Source organism: Gigantopelta aegis, chromosome 6 (genome assembly GCF_016097555.1).
Source record: "Gigantopelta aegis isolate Gae_Host chromosome 6, Gae_host_genome, whole genome shotgun sequence".
Taxonomy (NCBI): domain Eukaryota; kingdom Metazoa; phylum Mollusca; class Gastropoda; order Neomphalida; family Peltospiridae; genus Gigantopelta; species Gigantopelta aegis.
The window spans coordinates 32,668,220-32,684,791 of record NC_054704.1 but is presented as its reverse complement, the minus strand read 5'-3'; the positions used below and the strand labels follow the sequence as shown (position 1 = coordinate 32,684,791).

At 36.7% G+C, this 16,572-nt stretch overlaps 1 protein-coding gene across 2 annotated transcripts; it reads right to left on the bottom strand.

Moving 5' to 3' along the window:
• Nucleotides 1-783: 783 nt before the first annotated feature.
• Nucleotides 784-12,202, bottom strand: LOC121375061 (inactive pancreatic lipase-related protein 1-like). 2 transcript variants are annotated; one of them, XM_041502281.1, is made up of 7 exons: nucleotides 12,112-12,202; nucleotides 6,299-6,594; nucleotides 5,355-5,586; nucleotides 4,930-5,046; nucleotides 4,495-4,617; nucleotides 2,633-2,869; nucleotides 784-894 (listed from the first exon to the last, which is right to left on the bottom strand). In XM_041502281.1, the coding sequence occupies exons 1-7, from the start codon at nucleotides 12,164-12,166 to the stop codon at nucleotides 878-880; spliced, it is 1,077 nt and encodes a 358-aa protein (XP_041358215.1). In that variant the 5' UTR covers nucleotides 12,167-12,202; the 3' UTR covers nucleotides 784-877. The 2 variants fall into 2 exon arrangements, with proteins under 2 accessions (XP_041358215.1, XP_041358214.1); XM_041502280.1 differs by lacking the exon at nucleotides 12,112-12,202 and having other exon boundaries at nucleotides 6,299-6,895.
• Nucleotides 12,203-16,572: the final 4,370 nt, after the last annotated feature.

Genomic DNA, 16,572 nt, shown 5'->3' with positions numbered 1-16,572 from the left:
GATCCAAATGTTTGACATCCAATAGCCAGTGATTGATAAATCAATGTGCTTTATTGATGTCCTTACACAAAATAGACTAACTTAGGATATAAGAAGTCTTGCGAACCTTACGGCTTAGCACCGACTGTATGCCATCGCTTTTTTAACAGAACACATTATTATCCACATGGTTCAACATAATCGAGCTAATAAAAATCATACGAAACACACGTGTACATAAGTACATAAGCGTACGAGACAGGTGGGGGGGGGGGGGGGGGGGCACTACTCCCAGTCCTGGAGAAAATCCTCAAATTAGGGCAAAATGAGCTGGCATGAACACATTTCACCATGTATTTGCATTATTCAACCTACAATATTAGTTTACAACACTATATAGCTGTTTGGATATGAATAAACGCTGTAATCCAGATTCGGGGGGAAATCAGCTCCCACCCCCCACACCCCCCCCCCCCCCCCCCCCCCCTACAAAAATGGAAGTCCGTACACCTATGCATGTGTAGTAAAAAGTATAATGACGTATTTTTGGGAAATCGAAGTCATAACATAATAACGTTGCTTGACCAGTCCTAGCTTAGACTGTATGTGAAATATTTCAGGATTTATGTATTACCAGCGCTCTCGCGACACTCGTTTCGTAAAATCAGTACGACACAAACTCGAATAATCTATATATAGTTCCACACCAAGAACAGTAAATAAAAACTGCCTCTGGAGCGCTCTGTTGCTAATGACATGGAAAACGAGTTCGATAAAAGGATCAATGTAAATCACCACAATACGTCGAGGTTAATATTTTAATTCCGAAAACATCTTTGTGTATGGTGAAGTCCTGGTCTTCTGATAATGTTGCTAATGGCGTCGTAACATTCGTTCATCATTGCATATTCTTCTCTGAAAATAACAATAATATTAGTATTTAAATCATATTAATTTAAATACTAGCACATTGCGTAATTAATTCTTATTTATATAAAAAGTGTCATTAATGTGATGTGGTCTGGGATATAATAGTAAAAACGCTAGTCACAAATTATTCTTTACAATTTGAATGTCCTCGGTGTCAATTTTTCATTGATAATCTGAAAGACAAAATTGTTATCGTGATTAAAATCGGATCTCTTCACAAGGCAGTCGTAAGGGCAGTGGCAAGGCGGCGATTGTTTCCAAGATTCGCTGTCCGATGTTTTGTCTACACGAGGACTGCCAATGTCAGGACACTACATCCTTATGCCGTCTCTGTGAAGACTGCCACCTCCAAGACAAATCTAAACTTGCACCAGATACAGAGATTGAAAGAGGGGAAGAAAGTGAAAGAAAGAGCTGTCATGCTGGCATGCACTGACAAGTCACTATCACAACAGTAATGATATCAGGTGTTCGCGAAAAGTGAACATATCCTGCCCACCGGTAACACTTGCCATGACTAATGCCATCGTAGCCGCCAACTGCTGCTTTCAAAGTTATTAAATGATAAACAAATATGTACAAAAGTTTCACCAAAAAGATAAAAACGTATGTGCAAGTTGAAATATATCAAAATGGTATGAGATTGTTTGAAATCAGCATGCAATGAACATGTCTTAATTATCTCGGAAGTTGTCATATATAGACCCCTTAAATCTGAAGCAGAAGGTATATTGTTTGACATGAAGGAAACAATTGAAGTCATCCCGTTTGCCGTACAGCTTAGTTTGGAGGTCAGTGTCGCTTTAAATCTCCATGCATCGATCGAGGTATGAAACTGATCTGCTAAGTTCAGGTTATTTTATCTTTAATTGTGGTGGTAAATCAATGGAAGGTAATTTTTCCGTTATTCTGTTGTATCATACAAGATACTCAATATAGCGGAAAGCAACGTTTTTGGCCAGTTTCCTTTGTGTTGCTATAATCATATGTATACAGAAATAAATTGGCGAGTAGTGGAACACAGCTGATGCCCATGGTGATTCCCACCTTTGTATATTTATTTAAAACATGCAGTCTTTGAAACACTAGTTCTGAATCACTCGTTGAAACGTAAAAATATCTAATGAAATGTATTTTATGAATGTAGCCAACCCTGTTGCATACCAGACGAACGTCTTTTTCTTTTCTTTTTTTAAATCCAAAAGATGATCCCATTTATAAGGAAAGAAAGAAATGTTTTATTTAACGACGCACTCAACACATTTTATTTACGGTTATATGGCGTCAGACATGGTTACGGACCACACAGATTACGAGAGGAAACCCGCTGTCGCCACTACATGGGCTACTCTTCCGATTAGCAGCAAGGGATCTTTTATTTGCACTTTCCACAGGCAGGATCTTTTATTTGCACTTCCCACAGGCAGGATAGCACAAACTATGGCCTTTGTTGAACCAGTTATGGATCACTGGTCGGTGCAAGTGGTTTACACCTACCCATTGAGCCTTGCGGAGCACTCACTCAGGGTTTGGAGTCGGTATCTGGATTAAAAATCCCATGCCTCGGCTGGGATCCGAACCCAGTACCTACCAGCCTGTAGACCGATGGCCTGCCACGACGCCACCGAGGCCGGTCCATTTATAAGGAGACAGGACAGTGCAATAGTGGATAATTCTTAAATTTAAATTCAGAATGTTTGAAATCAGTATAGTTTATACTTACTACAAAAAGGCGCCTCTTTGTGTGTATTAAGGTAGAATTTTCCAGTTCTTTTGTACTTTTCGGAAAAATAGCCCATGATTGGACATGGCGATGAACCGCAGGAAGTGCATTTACCGGAAGTGAAGTCTTCATATGACGTACATGGGTAAGCGACGAACTGGCAATCGCTTTGAGTTAGCGACTCCGTGAAGTAGTCGTGAGATCGTATGTGACTGCAGACCACGTCATTCTTTATTTCTGAAATTATGTTATATGATACGATCGATAGTCAAGTTATTGCTGAAGGCGAATGGAATACTTATAATATAGGAAACATGCAAGAAGTTATATATAATTTAGTTCCAGTCTAATTAAAATTAGCTCCACTATTACATGTGGATCTAACACCAGCCAGTTGGAGCTCATGTCCACCAATCAAAACCTTACTTGCAGAATCCTGCCAGTGATTTAAAAATAATTTAAAAACATTCCGAATTATCCTGAGGGTATACGACATGTTTCGTGTGAATTACAAATGCCTTAAAACATGTTTTATTTTATAAAATAAATAATTTGTAATGTAAAACTGAAGACTGATTTAGTTGGGGGGTTTTATAAATAAATAAATAATTTGTAATGTAAAATTGAAGACTGATAACCCACACCGTACGCATTGGTATGGTTCGCTGTACTGCGGCCACTAAAATAGACTCGCCCGATATTTTTAGAATTTGTATGCTCCCAAATAACGTTATAAAAGGCGAAGTGTGATTGGTCAATATTTAAATTATTTGTTTACAGACGAAATGTTATATGGACATTGGGGACTACGCAGTGTTGTTAGCAATCCGATTAAAATTAGTTCTTCTGGTCTAAATAAGGCATTCGTAATTCACATGAAACATATCGTATACCCTCAGGATAATTCGGAATGTTTTCAAATTATTTTTAAATCACTGGCAGGATTCTGCAAGTAAGGTTTTGATTGGTGGACATGAGCTCCAACTGGCTGGTGTTAGATCCACATGTAATAGTGGAGCTAATTTTAATTAGATTGATTTAGTTCAAAAGATAATTTATAAGGACAATGACCATAGACCTATCACCTACACAACACCATTTAAACATCAATAATAATAATTGTAGTACTACACAGAGTCCCACTGAAGATGAAAATATATTATATCGTACTATACGAACAGTATAAGGTACTAACAGGTTTTTTGGAATGAACTCTTTCTCTGATCCAATATCCGAAAGAGAGTAAGGCGGTCATTTGGACAGTTTTAATGCATTCATTTCATTTCAACTTTTTTTCGTGCGTATATCCAATTAAGGTTCCAGCACGCTGTCCTGGGCACACACCTCAGCTATCTGTGTTGTCTGTCCAGAACAGTGGGTTAGTTGTTAGTGGTTAGTGAGAGAAAATATGGTGTAATGGTCTTACACCTACCCATTGAGTCGTTAAACCTCGCTCTGGGTGGGAGCCGGTACCGGGCTGCGATCCCTGTACCTACCAGCCGTATGCCCGATGGCTTAACCACGACACCACCGAAGCCGGTAGTTTTAATGCTCTCCTCAAGTGAGAAGAGCATTATATAACTGTCCAAATAGCCGTCTTGCTCTCTGACGGTCAGAGTACTCGGTCTAAGTTTACAACAAGAATATTACCTCAAGGACGTTACCTCTAAACGAATCGTGGATTGAATTTAAGAAAACAGTCATAAACCTCTCCCACCTACAATATAACTAAACGTTAAATAAATGTCATAACAAAGGACATATTAAAAACCAGTAAAATTATTTTTCGAACGTCCTTCTTCCTGGACGTGTTACTTATTGCTATGAATCTGATAGCACACAAACAAAGACCGATGACTTACCGCTGAAATGAAAGTGGATAACATCTTCTAAACTATTGTACACAGCGTAAGGACAACCATCTTGGTGTTTTCCCCCATTAGGATAGAAGTCAATATGTCCCCAAGCAGCTAGTGTTCCCAAACCTTAAGAAAAATGAGAGAGAAAAAAGATATATATACAAGGTAATATAAGGTAATAACTGTACGTTAAACTGAACATTGTAACTATGTATACAATACCTCCAGTTTGCAAAGTTACTAATAAAGTACATGACCACAAAACAAACTATAAATAAAATCAGATTTATGAAAATCAAGTACAAACAATCATATACTCGTGTATATATATATATGAAGATAATGGCCATAAAATGCATTTTAAAATTTCATCCGAATGCAATATTTGTCATTGTAAATATTTAGAACATATTCTTGGTCATTCATGGGGTGTTTTACCTGCATCATAAATTGGTTCTGCATCTGTGTGTATGTTGTCGACGAAAATGGCGTCGGACGGATCCAATCGAGCGATAGTCTTCGCCTTGTTGAAGAGAGGGCCGGCCGGGTCGAGTCCTAAAATATTATATACACATGAATCGAAATCAATGTCACAAATCCATTACACATCTAATAAAGTACGTTAACAGACATGTTTCAGTGGTTTCTTTATACTTCGTTGTGTGTATGCATGTGTATATATACGACAAAATATAATATGTTTAAAACTGTCTTAAGGAACGAAATGATAAAGCAAGCTAAAATTACATTGTTAGTGGGCTCTCTCGCTCTCTCTCTCTCTCTCTCTCTCTCTCTCTCTCTCTCTCTCTCTCTCTCTCTCTCTCAAGAGGGACACAAGCACTACAATGGCAGTACTAACATACCTGTGATTCGCCCAATACCCGGGACTCTGGTGCCAATGTAACCACACACGTGTGCGCCAAGACTGTGGCCAATCAGATGGACGTTTTTCAAGTCGACTTGATACTCGTCATGGAGGATCGACACCAGTTTCGCGACTATTGCTCCGACAACGCGCGTGTTGGCTGCACTCTCCGGGTAGTATATGTCATTGGCGCCATTCTTCCAGTCCACTACTATCACGTTGAAGTCACCCTGAAGTAAAGTTTTAAGTCACATTGCAATTGTTACGATTATTATTTATGAAGACTCACTTTACTTCACAAGATGCAGTAGCATATCCACATGGTTGGCTCAAGGGTTTGCATTATGGCTTTTTGTGTCAATTTACATTTTAAATATTTCAATTTAAGCGCAATGGGATTAGGAGTGCAGCTCATAAAGGATGTCAGTTTTCGATACTTATTAGTAAATTCCTTGCACGTTATGGTAATTAGAGCAACCGCCGTGGTTTCTGAGTGGATACGCCACTGTGTAAGTACATAAGAACAACCGATTAAGCAGTATCCTGGGGTGTTATTAAAAATACTCTTTTTTTTTCTTTTCTCAGACAGATGCTGAACCATTAAGCTTAATCTCGGTCTCAATTTTTTTTTTTCCCCCTCAAAACGAACTAGTCACAGTTACGTTAAGCAGCCAGGTACGGCAATAACAAAAAATAGTACAGTTGGGTGTTAAATATTAAGATACATTTGCATCCAGAACCGTACTTAGTCTAACATACCTAGAGGGCAGTAAAAACAAAACAATCAAGGATCTCCATCTAGACAAAAATAAAACTTTTAAACTCAAAATGGCATGTTTTCGTATTTTTCGGAAGGTCAACTGCCCATATCACCCCCACCCTGCTAAATAGGCCCTGTCATGTTAAGACAGATAACTCTTTGAAAAGTGTTGATTCTATTACCAGGTCTAGAAGATACTTGGTCATATTCAGCACCCAGGGGGCGCGTCCGTAGCTGTGGTAACCGTGTATGATGACCTTGACATCCCTCTCGCTGTTGAAGTTGCTGTCCGAGATCGACGTTGTATCCTGGTATGACAGTATCTGCCCATCCACTGGATTATCGCGGGAGAACAGGTTCATTGTCACATGCACTTGCTCGGGCGACGCTGGCAGTTCACCCATCGCATTGTCGAATCCGCCATGTTGTGAGAAACACCCCAAGTCGCCGTAGCACACGTGCGACTTGAACAAGAATGCTGCAAAAGCCGGAGAGCCGTTTACATTAAAATGAACTTTGTTAAACTGCCAAAACACGTATTCACTCAATATCAATATTTCGATGTAATTCAGTAACTTGCGTATCGTGAACATACACATCATGTTTAAAGTGCAAAACGCCCTAGTTCCACGATTTTACAGCAATGAGGTAGTCTTCGGTATGTCACCTCGCCGTCTCATATTATTATAACAAAACTATCGAAACCGAAACTCGGGTTATTACAAAGTGTTTTTATTTCCTGGTTACGTCAGTAGCGAATTAACTAATAAGCTACCCATACACACAATAACTCAACACCTATCTATGACCAGTCTATGTCACAACCTATGACCCAGTTCGCAGACTAAAATGCGGGATATAGCCTAGTGGTAAAGCGCTCGCCTTATGCACGGTCGGTCTAGGATCGATCCCCGTCGGTGGTCCCATTGGGCTATTTCTCGTTCTAGCCAGTGCATTACGACTGGCATATAAAAGGTCGTGATATGTGCTATCCTGTCTGTGGGATGGTGCATATAAAAGATCCCTTGCTACTAATGAAAACATTTAGTTGGTTTCCTCTCTAAGACTATATGTCAGAATTAACAAATGTTTGACATCCAATAGTCGATGATTAATAAATCAACATGCTCTAGTTGTGTCGTTAAACAAAACAAACGTTTAACTTTTTGTTTACTTAATATTAAAATTAACAAAACACTCTGATCTTTTGTTAAAGAATTCTAGTTATAAAAAGATCTGACGTCAGGCGTACATAACATGTGATGTACATTCAATGCCGTAGCTAGCTCAAAACAGCTGGGGTGGCGGCAGAAAATGTAGTGGGGAAGAAGTTTTGAACTGAGGACGGACATGTTATTAACAACAAGGGCATCTAGTATTCGAGTCTAGATAGTTACGGTCCTGAGATCAATACATTTACATCGATCATTTTTGAGTTCGCTGATAACAAATATTTTATACATTAATCACTAATACACATACTACAGTAAGAAACTCGATAGCACCCCCGACCAACAATATTAATTCCATTTTAACTTACCTTCCCTCCTTCAATTATTTTAGTATAGGTACGACCCTGATCTAGCATATTATCATTGTGTAGTGTTTAAACAGGTTATCAGGTTATACCACTTGTAAACGCATTTGGTTTTAAACAAATAAATGGTATTTTACGCGAATTAGGCCATTCGTTCTGAAAATAATAATAAAAAAACAACAAATAAAAATACAAAATAGCGGCTGTGCTATGAAGTATCGATTTCCTTGATTACGCTGGTAGTGGTTTAAAGCACTACTTGTACATGTAAACTATTAAAGGGACAGACCCTAGTTTTTAAACACTAAAAGTTTTTTAAAATTGTTTAACGACACCACTAGAGCACATTGATTAATTAATCATCGGCTATTAAATGTCAAACATTTGGTTATTCTGACTTGTAGTCATTAGAGGAAACCCGCTACATTTTTCTTAATTCAGCAAAGGATATTTTATATGCATCATCCCACAGGCAGGATAGCACATTCCACGGCCTATGTTATACTAGTCGTGGTGCACTGGCTGGAACGAGAAATAGCCCAATGGGCCCACCGACGGGGATCGATCCCAAACCTACAGCGCATCAAGCGAGCCTACACCCGCCCTTTTAAACACTAAGGCATATTTTTTACCTAGACTCTAGTTTCAACTCGTAAAGATGGACACAGAAAGCTGTAACAAATTTGGATACAACAGAGTGAAACAGAGTCTGTGACGTTGAAATACCCTTAAAAATAGACTAAAACGCGACTTCATAACCGTTACTTCTCAGACGCACGTGCGTTTTTAAAAATATGAAAAATGCATTTTGTAGTATTAGAAAAACCAGGATGACCAGATACACTTCGGTTGTACGGAAATGGATAATCTAAAGTATAAAATAGAAGTAATGTTTGATTTCAGTGATCACAAACGGCTCTAATAGTGAAAAATATGCCTTAGTGTTTAAGAACTAGGGTCCGTCCCTTTAAAAAAATTATAATAATAATGGGGTTTTTTGGGGGTTTTTTGTTTTGTTTTTTTGCGACACATGATTTATCATATAACAGGCTGTGGTCTGCGTACACTTCAAATAATTACAATATTTATGTTGGAATAAATGCCATATTATCGAGAGATGTATGTGATTGACATTTTTAATTAAGTACCATTATCTATCATGCTAAAAAGCCATAAAGATTGAAATGTGTGTTTACGTTAGGTCTGCTCATTCTGTAGCCAATGCACTGTTTCATTTTGCTAGTACAGTGTTCTAGCTAGCAATAAATAGAGGGGCGCTGCGCCCTGCCCCCGTGTTGTGTCCCCCTGCCGTGTTTGTTTTCGCACCGCCCCTGATTATCGCCGCCCTGCCCTAATTCATTGTCAAACAAAAATACGAAATCTTGCTTTCCTCTCAAAGCGTGTACAGTGTTGTTACGAGTCTGAATTCCCAACTAAAAGACGTTTGACAATACATTGTTTGGCCAACGCTTTGAAAGCCGACAGCAGCAACGTGGTATCTTTTTTCTTCTTCTGTTGTTAGTCTATATGACTGCAGACGAGCTGACAGGCAGTCTTACAAAGCTTGAATGCGAAGTAATCCTCACACTGTCACGCACATAACCACACACCACCTAGCAAACAACTAGTTGGAAGTAGACCATCATGATAAACTTCGACAGAACGTCAAATGCGAAATTTATTTTGATAAGTAAATTTTTGAAAGTAATTTTTGCCTTTGCAAATACCCAGACCAAGATACATATAGTTTTAACTGATGTCAGTAGTCCTTATCAGTGACACATTAATTGCATCTTTATGATATGGCACAGAGTAAACTAGCAACACTGGTTATTTGGTGTATGTAGGCATAACTGTGTTTTGTTAAAAGCATGTCTGCAAAAGCTATTTAATGAAATCTATCTAGACCGTGACATGCAATAATAGCCGTTTTTAAGTGCACCCATGCGCGTGGTGTAACCTCACCGTGGTGCAGGTGTGTAACATTCTCTTTGAGAATGGCTAATACAGCACAATTGAAATTTTGAGTAAAAGTCAGTATCTATCTCTGATATTTGTATTTTTGCACAGTTCTTTACACTGTTTAAATCTTGAATTTTTATATTGATGTTGATCATCACTTTATTTGTTTGCATTACCATAGTTTGACACCCAATAGCCGATATAATTTTCGTGCTGGGGTGTCGTTAAACATTCATTCATTCATTTATTCATTAATTTTTAAATGCAGTGAGCAACTTGTTACAAATATATCCTTATGTTAATTTTTTTTATTTGTTTGTTCTTTTATTTCTTTATTTCTTTTTATTTATTTCTAATCTTTCTCTTTGTTTTCATTTCTTCATTTCTTTTAATTATTTCATTTATTTATTTTAAATTACATTTGGGCATGATATTAAATGGTATAAATACTATATATAATAGAAAAAAGAATAGGATGTTTTAGAATTAATAAATTTGGGTTTAGAAATTGATTGTTCCCATCCCTCCAAAAACGTTTTGTAAATTAAAACCAGCATAGATATTCCTACATATATGATATTTATGAATGTAAAAAATTCAATCATATCCAGCACTTGCCTCAAAAATAAAATTTTCGCGTTAAAAATGCCCTACAATTAAATTAGCGCCCTGCCCCATCAAAATCCTAGCTAGAACACTGTAGTATGTTCCCAACAACCAATAGGCGCAATTGTTATTACTTGGTAATAAAAGTAATAAATAAAGCCATTACTAGCATATAATAAAATTCGAGCTTTTCATTCCCTTTGGCCCCGAGTATGATAAACGTTTTTTGCTTGTTTGTTCTTTTGTTTATTTGTTTGTTTTGATTGACAAAATAAATTAAGTAAGTAAGTAATATAATAATATGCACGTGCATACATTTTGGTTATACACCGCCATTAATTACTTCATGCAGTTCAATACAATTTACATGTCAGAATATATTCTGTAAAAAATACAACACTATCGAGAGTGTCATGTGACTACTAATTTTAAGGAGTGCTCTCAACTAACAAGTACCGTGTTAGAAAATCAACATAGGTCGACCACGAACTTTTTCCGTTAACGACAACCATGCCCGAGTACCGACTCGTGTTGCTGTTATACAAGTGGCATGCTACCATTTGCACAGTTGTTGGTCGAATGAAAGGTCAACTGGACATGAGCTCTGGACAACGTGGTGCTGTTAGATCCACAGGTAATAGTAATTAACCAGTGGAGCTAATTTTAATTAGATTGCCCGTAATCGATCTTAATTTATATCACTCATATCGTTTAATTGACGTTTTTGTAAGATTGTAGTGCGCCAATCGATGACGTCGAAGTGTTATGTCCCACTTGGCGTTACGTATCACTTTAATGTGTACCAAATATTTCTAACGATATGGGTAATAATATTTGGTCTGTTACCATTTTTCTAACAATAAAATTAAAATATTTCTGACAGTTCAGAAATGTACTAAAGAAACCTGAGCAGTAACGATATTCGATACGAGATCCCCGATACGATATATCGATATAGGATAGCCGTATCGCAATACACAAAACTGGCCTTGGTGGTGTCGTGGTTAAGCCATCGGACATAAGGCATAAGGTTGCGAATGAATACACAAATGTCCCAAACTTATGACCTCAATTCTCGAGATACATACCGTTTCCGTTTGGAATAAAATGTATTTTGATCTTCAAATATCTGGACCAGAAACACATTGGATTTGCTAAAATTGATAGCTCAAGCAAAATGTTATTAAAAACAACAAAAATGTAAAAGCTGTTATGTCCTAAAATATTTTACTCTGTCTAATGACTAAATTTAATGTCTTTAAGTATCGACCCATTCGTATAGATTTGTTTAACGACACCACTAGAGCACATTGATTTATTTATCATCGGCTATTAGATGTCAAACATTTGGTAATTTTGACATAGTCTTAGAGGGGAAACCCGCTACATTTTTTCATTAGTAGCAAAGGATCTTTTATATACACCATCCCACAGACAGGATAGCACATAACACAGCCTTTGATATGTACCAGTCGTGGTGCACTGGCTGGAACGAGAAATAGCCCAATGGGTCCTCCGATGGGGATCGATCCTAGCCATTCGTATAGGTATAACTATTAAAATAAAAAAAAAAGAAGGTTTTTCTAAAATAAATTATGTTCACTTGAATACTAGTATTATATCTGAAAGAGTGGAATCGTTCGTAAATCATTAAAGCTGGGCTGTTTGAATAGACATTTAAGTAAACGATTACTTTATATTGTGTTTGTTTGGGGGTTTTATGCATTTTTATGTATATTCATTTAGTGTCATGTAAAGTGTTTGAAAATGAGTATAGTTACAGATGTTACAAATCTACATGTAAAATTAAAAACCTTTTTACTTTTAGTAAAATATGCTTTTCAGTTTTTAAAAAGTACACTATAAACTTTTTTTTTAAATCCAATTTACCGTTTACGAGAGAAAAACAAGATATCCAAAACAAAAACAGAGTGTTCGTGACCATGACGTTGCCGCACTGACTAACAGATGAAAAATTCACAGGCTTATCTTGGAGAACTGAACGGGTCCGATCTGTAGTGTAGTATTTAGCCACACTATATGTAAAAACTAGTGTGGGAGTTTCAACCGATATCCACACTGGGACATGAATGTAGTTTCTTAAATATTCGTGTTGTATTGATAAACCTTTCGGAGTTTTCGGTGAAAGAGAATCACTTTTAATTACAGCATTTTTAAAACATTATTATTGACATTAAGCTTTAAAGGGGCATACCCTAGTTTTTAAACACTAAGGCATATTTTTCACTATTAGAGCCATTTATGATCACTGAAATCAAACATTACTTATATTTTATTGTTTAGATTATCATTTTCCGTAAAACTGAAGTGTTTCTCGTTATTCTGGTGTTTCTAATACCATAAAATGCATTTTTTCATATTTTTAAAAACGCACGTGCTCTAAGAAGTAACTGTTATGGAGTCGCGTTTTATTCTATTTTTAAGGGTATTTCAAAGTCACAGACTCGTTTCACTCTGTTATATCCAAATTTGTTACAGGTTTGTAAATTAGTGTCCATTGTTACGGGTTGAAACTAGTCTTGGTGAAAATTATGGGTTAGTTTTTAAAAACTAGCGTCTGTCCCGTTAAGGTTCATTGTTACAAATAACTGTGTTTCGATGTTTATAGTACAAATAACTGTGTTTCTATGTTTATAGTACAAAGAACTGTGTTTCTATGTTTATAGTACAAAGAACTGTGTTTCTATGTTTATAGTACAAATAACTGTGTTTCTATGTTTATAGTACAAAGAACTGTGTTTCTATGTTTATAGTACAAATAACTGTGTTTCTATGTTTATAGTACAAAGAACTGTGTTTCTATGTTTATAGTACAAATAACTGTGTTTCTATGTTTATAGTACAAAGAACTAGCATGTTTTATTATGGATGCACAATATTGTGTAAGATAATAATTAACCTAATAAATTATGATAAATTATACACACAATACTAGACTATTGTATATAACTCAAATTCTTCATGATATAAACATGTCATGATTCAGAATATATTATATTAAAATATATATTTACATAGCTGAGTTATTGCTTTTATCACTTTTAAAATAACTTTGTAAGCTGGTGGTCTATTCCGACATTATTTTGCTTTGTACGATTCGAACCCGATACTTCGGTGTCATACATTCCGTGCTATCAGTGCAGAATATGTGTGCGTGTATTTACTGTGTTAGGACAAGGCGGGCGTCAATATAATTTACAATATATAAAATACTCAACATCAAATAGTTTCGGCGTCATTATATTATTTGAATGGATGAATGTTTAACGACACTCCAATACGAAAAACACATCCACTTTTGGATGTCAAACAAAGTAAATCATGTATGACTTCGTCTTTATATTAATCAAATGTCGTGGTATGTGCTGCTCCGTTTGGGACAAAAATGCATATAAAAGATCCGTTGCTGCTAATGGAGACGTAGTGGGCTTCTTCTGTGTTTGACATGCAGTAGAGATGATTAGTTAATCGATGTGCCTTCGTGGTGTCGTTAAACAAAAACAAACTTTAAACACGTCTTTATCTTACGTAGAAAAGTTTCTCTTTTTCTTTTTACAGTTTTAAAAATGGCTTAATTTTTAATTTGCATCAACAACGTGTATTGTTAACCATGTATCTCAATGCTGATTTGTAGATAGTGTTGGGGTTTGGGTTTTTTTTGGTGAGGAGTTTTCTCGATAACACCAATTTTTTCTTAGCTAAACGCTCTGTTTTGATCTCTGTTGTATGTGTTGTTATTTAAGATAATGATAATTTGTGGTCAGTTCCCAGATAAAAATACCATCTGCTTGTAAGGATCGGTTTAGATGTTCAGCGGCGAATCCAAGAACGTTTGAAAGGGGGTCCAAAGTATGATTTATGGAATGCCAAGCCGCGAAGGTGGGTATGATATCACCGAGAGATGCGGACATTCAACAATTACGTAATCTAATGATATTGATTTTGACAGAAAAACTTAATAAAATTACTCAAAATAAAAAAGTGAAACCACGCTTAAAGGGACATACCATAGTTTCAACCCGCGGAAATTAACACCAAGTTCAGTTAATCTACAAACCTGTAACACATTTAGATAAAGCTACAATTGAGTGAAACATGACTTTGAAATGGTGAAATACCCTCTAAACATAGACTAAAACTGGACTCCATAGCAGTTACTTCCCAGACGCACGTGCGTTTTAAAAAATATGAGAAATGCATTTTGTGATATTAAAAATACTAGGATGACCCAAAACACTTCGAATGTACGGAAATAGATAATTTAAACAATAAAATCTTAAGTAAAGTTTGATTTCAGTTATCACAAACGGCTCTATTAGTAAAAACAATATGCCTTAGTGTTTACAAACTAGGGTATGTTTATTTAGTGGCAGCAAAGATTAAAGTAAAGGTTAACAGCGTTCGAAACATACGTAGTCTTCTCGCCTTGTCTGTGTGAAGGCTTACGATACGGCTGGGGAAACATTAACGGCATCATCGGCATGGTCAATAATTCCCCACCCACCCCTCATTCAGTCCTTATCCTCACTGTCTCAGTTAGATTAGACCGTCGGCCCACTATCAGACCCCCTACCTCACCTCATCCCCCCACCACCTAGCGATTAGAGAGTATATCCATAGACATATTCAAATCAGGTTGTCTGCATGCAATCTGTTGGTGGGTGGGTGTGCTTGTAGTGCACTTTTATTTATTTTTAACGGGGCAAATTTCTGATCAAGAAGAATATTCTACTTAATTTTTGGAAATATTTGAACATAATTTTGAACTATATTACTGCTTCCATTTTAAAGCTGGGTAACTGGTGAATTTATTCCACAAAAACAAAATAATCAATTTTTAACATCTGACTAAATAATATTTTATAGTGAGGCAACGAAAGTGAAATGCCCTGGATCATACCAACATAGTATATGAAACAAATTGAATGTGAAGTTAACATCCAGACATATTTTGAAAAGATTTAGGACCATATTATGAATGCTACTCATGCTAAACATCATGTTCATAACAACAAGCCACAAAGCAATGCCATCTATGTGGTATGAATGTAGTATATTCGCCAGCAAAAGTTAAGCTGGAATATTTTGATACCGGCTTATTTTATAGTTAGTTAACAAGGTGTTCAAATATTCGCAAATAACACTGTACTTAGTGGCATGTCTTAAATGTTTTTAAACTTCATTTAAAGACGGTGACATGCAGGGCCGGATTTAGATCTTAGGGGGCCCGGGGCAGGGGCGCGGTGCACTTCAAGTTCGGGGGCCCCACAACATAGAAATTAAATTACATGACAAATAAAAAAAAAAAACTAATTTTATAATTATTAACCTTAGTCTAGGGGGCCCCTCTGGCAGGGGGGCCGGGGCAATTGTCCCCTTTGCCCCTTATAAATCCGCACTAGCCTTTCAACTCTTTCGCCTATTTATAGATATGTAAAAACTGTTTTGAAGTACGACAAATGTTAGAATGACCAAAACACTCAAGAGGAGTATAAAAATCAATATCTTCACATGCTTGATCAGTAAAATAAATACTTTATCAAACCTCGCCGTTTAATGGGAGCTATCACCCCCTCTCCCATAAGACTAGTTCACGAAAAGTAATTTTAGCTCCCCTTAAAGGGACACACCCTAGTTACGGCTAGTTGTTAACCATTACGGCGTTGTTTTTCGCTATTAAACCCATTTTTTCACAAATAAAATTGCACTTTACTTACCGTTTATTATTTAGAATATACATTTCCATTCACCTGAAGTGTTTTTTGGTAATCCTGGTAATCCTGGTGTTTGTAATACCACAAAATGCATTTTTTGTATTTCTAAAAAACTCACGCGCGTCTGAGAAAAAACCGTTGAGCAGACAAGGTCTAATCTATTTTTAGAGGGGATATTTCCATTTCAATGTCACAGACGTTGGTATACCACGTGACCGTTATCATTTTGGTTCGGTTTGTTTTCTCCTGCACGGTTCGCGCAATCAACATCCGATTTGTTGTTGTTCATTTGTGAGATTTTTCTTCACAGTTCGTGAACATTTTCAGTAACAATAAAGTTCAGACAAGTAAGTGTCTCAATACAAAACGTTACAAACCCTTAAAACCAATAATTTTGCTAAGTCTTACGATATCTGGAGAGGGGATAGAACCAGGACAGAACAGTTGGAACATGTCCAGGAGAGGTGAAAGGAACGCACCCCAAGTTTGTGCGCACTCTGTGAAATTTGTCGTGACGTAGGCATTGTTGTGCTTCGAGCGACATCTACCGGTGACATCAGAATACTAACTTTCAAAATTATTTCAAGCAATTGGGACATGGGGATTCCCATGGTAT

What these genes read in the sequence shown, in the direction of transcription:
- LOC121375061 (XM_041502280.1), bottom strand. Translation starts at nt 6,718, where the DNA reads ATGATGTGTATGTTCACGATACGCAAGTTACTGAATTACATCGAAATA. An exon ending in AGAACCAATTTATGATGCAG is followed by an intron (nt 4,618 to 4,929) that starts GTAAAACACCCC and finishes ATTTTTCTTAAG; the next exon opens with GTTTGGGAACACTAGCTGCT. An exon ending in TATCCACTTTCATTTCAGCG is followed by an intron (nt 2,870 to 4,494) that starts GTAAGTCATCGG and finishes ACATAATTTCAG; the next exon opens with AAATAAAGAATGACGTGGTC.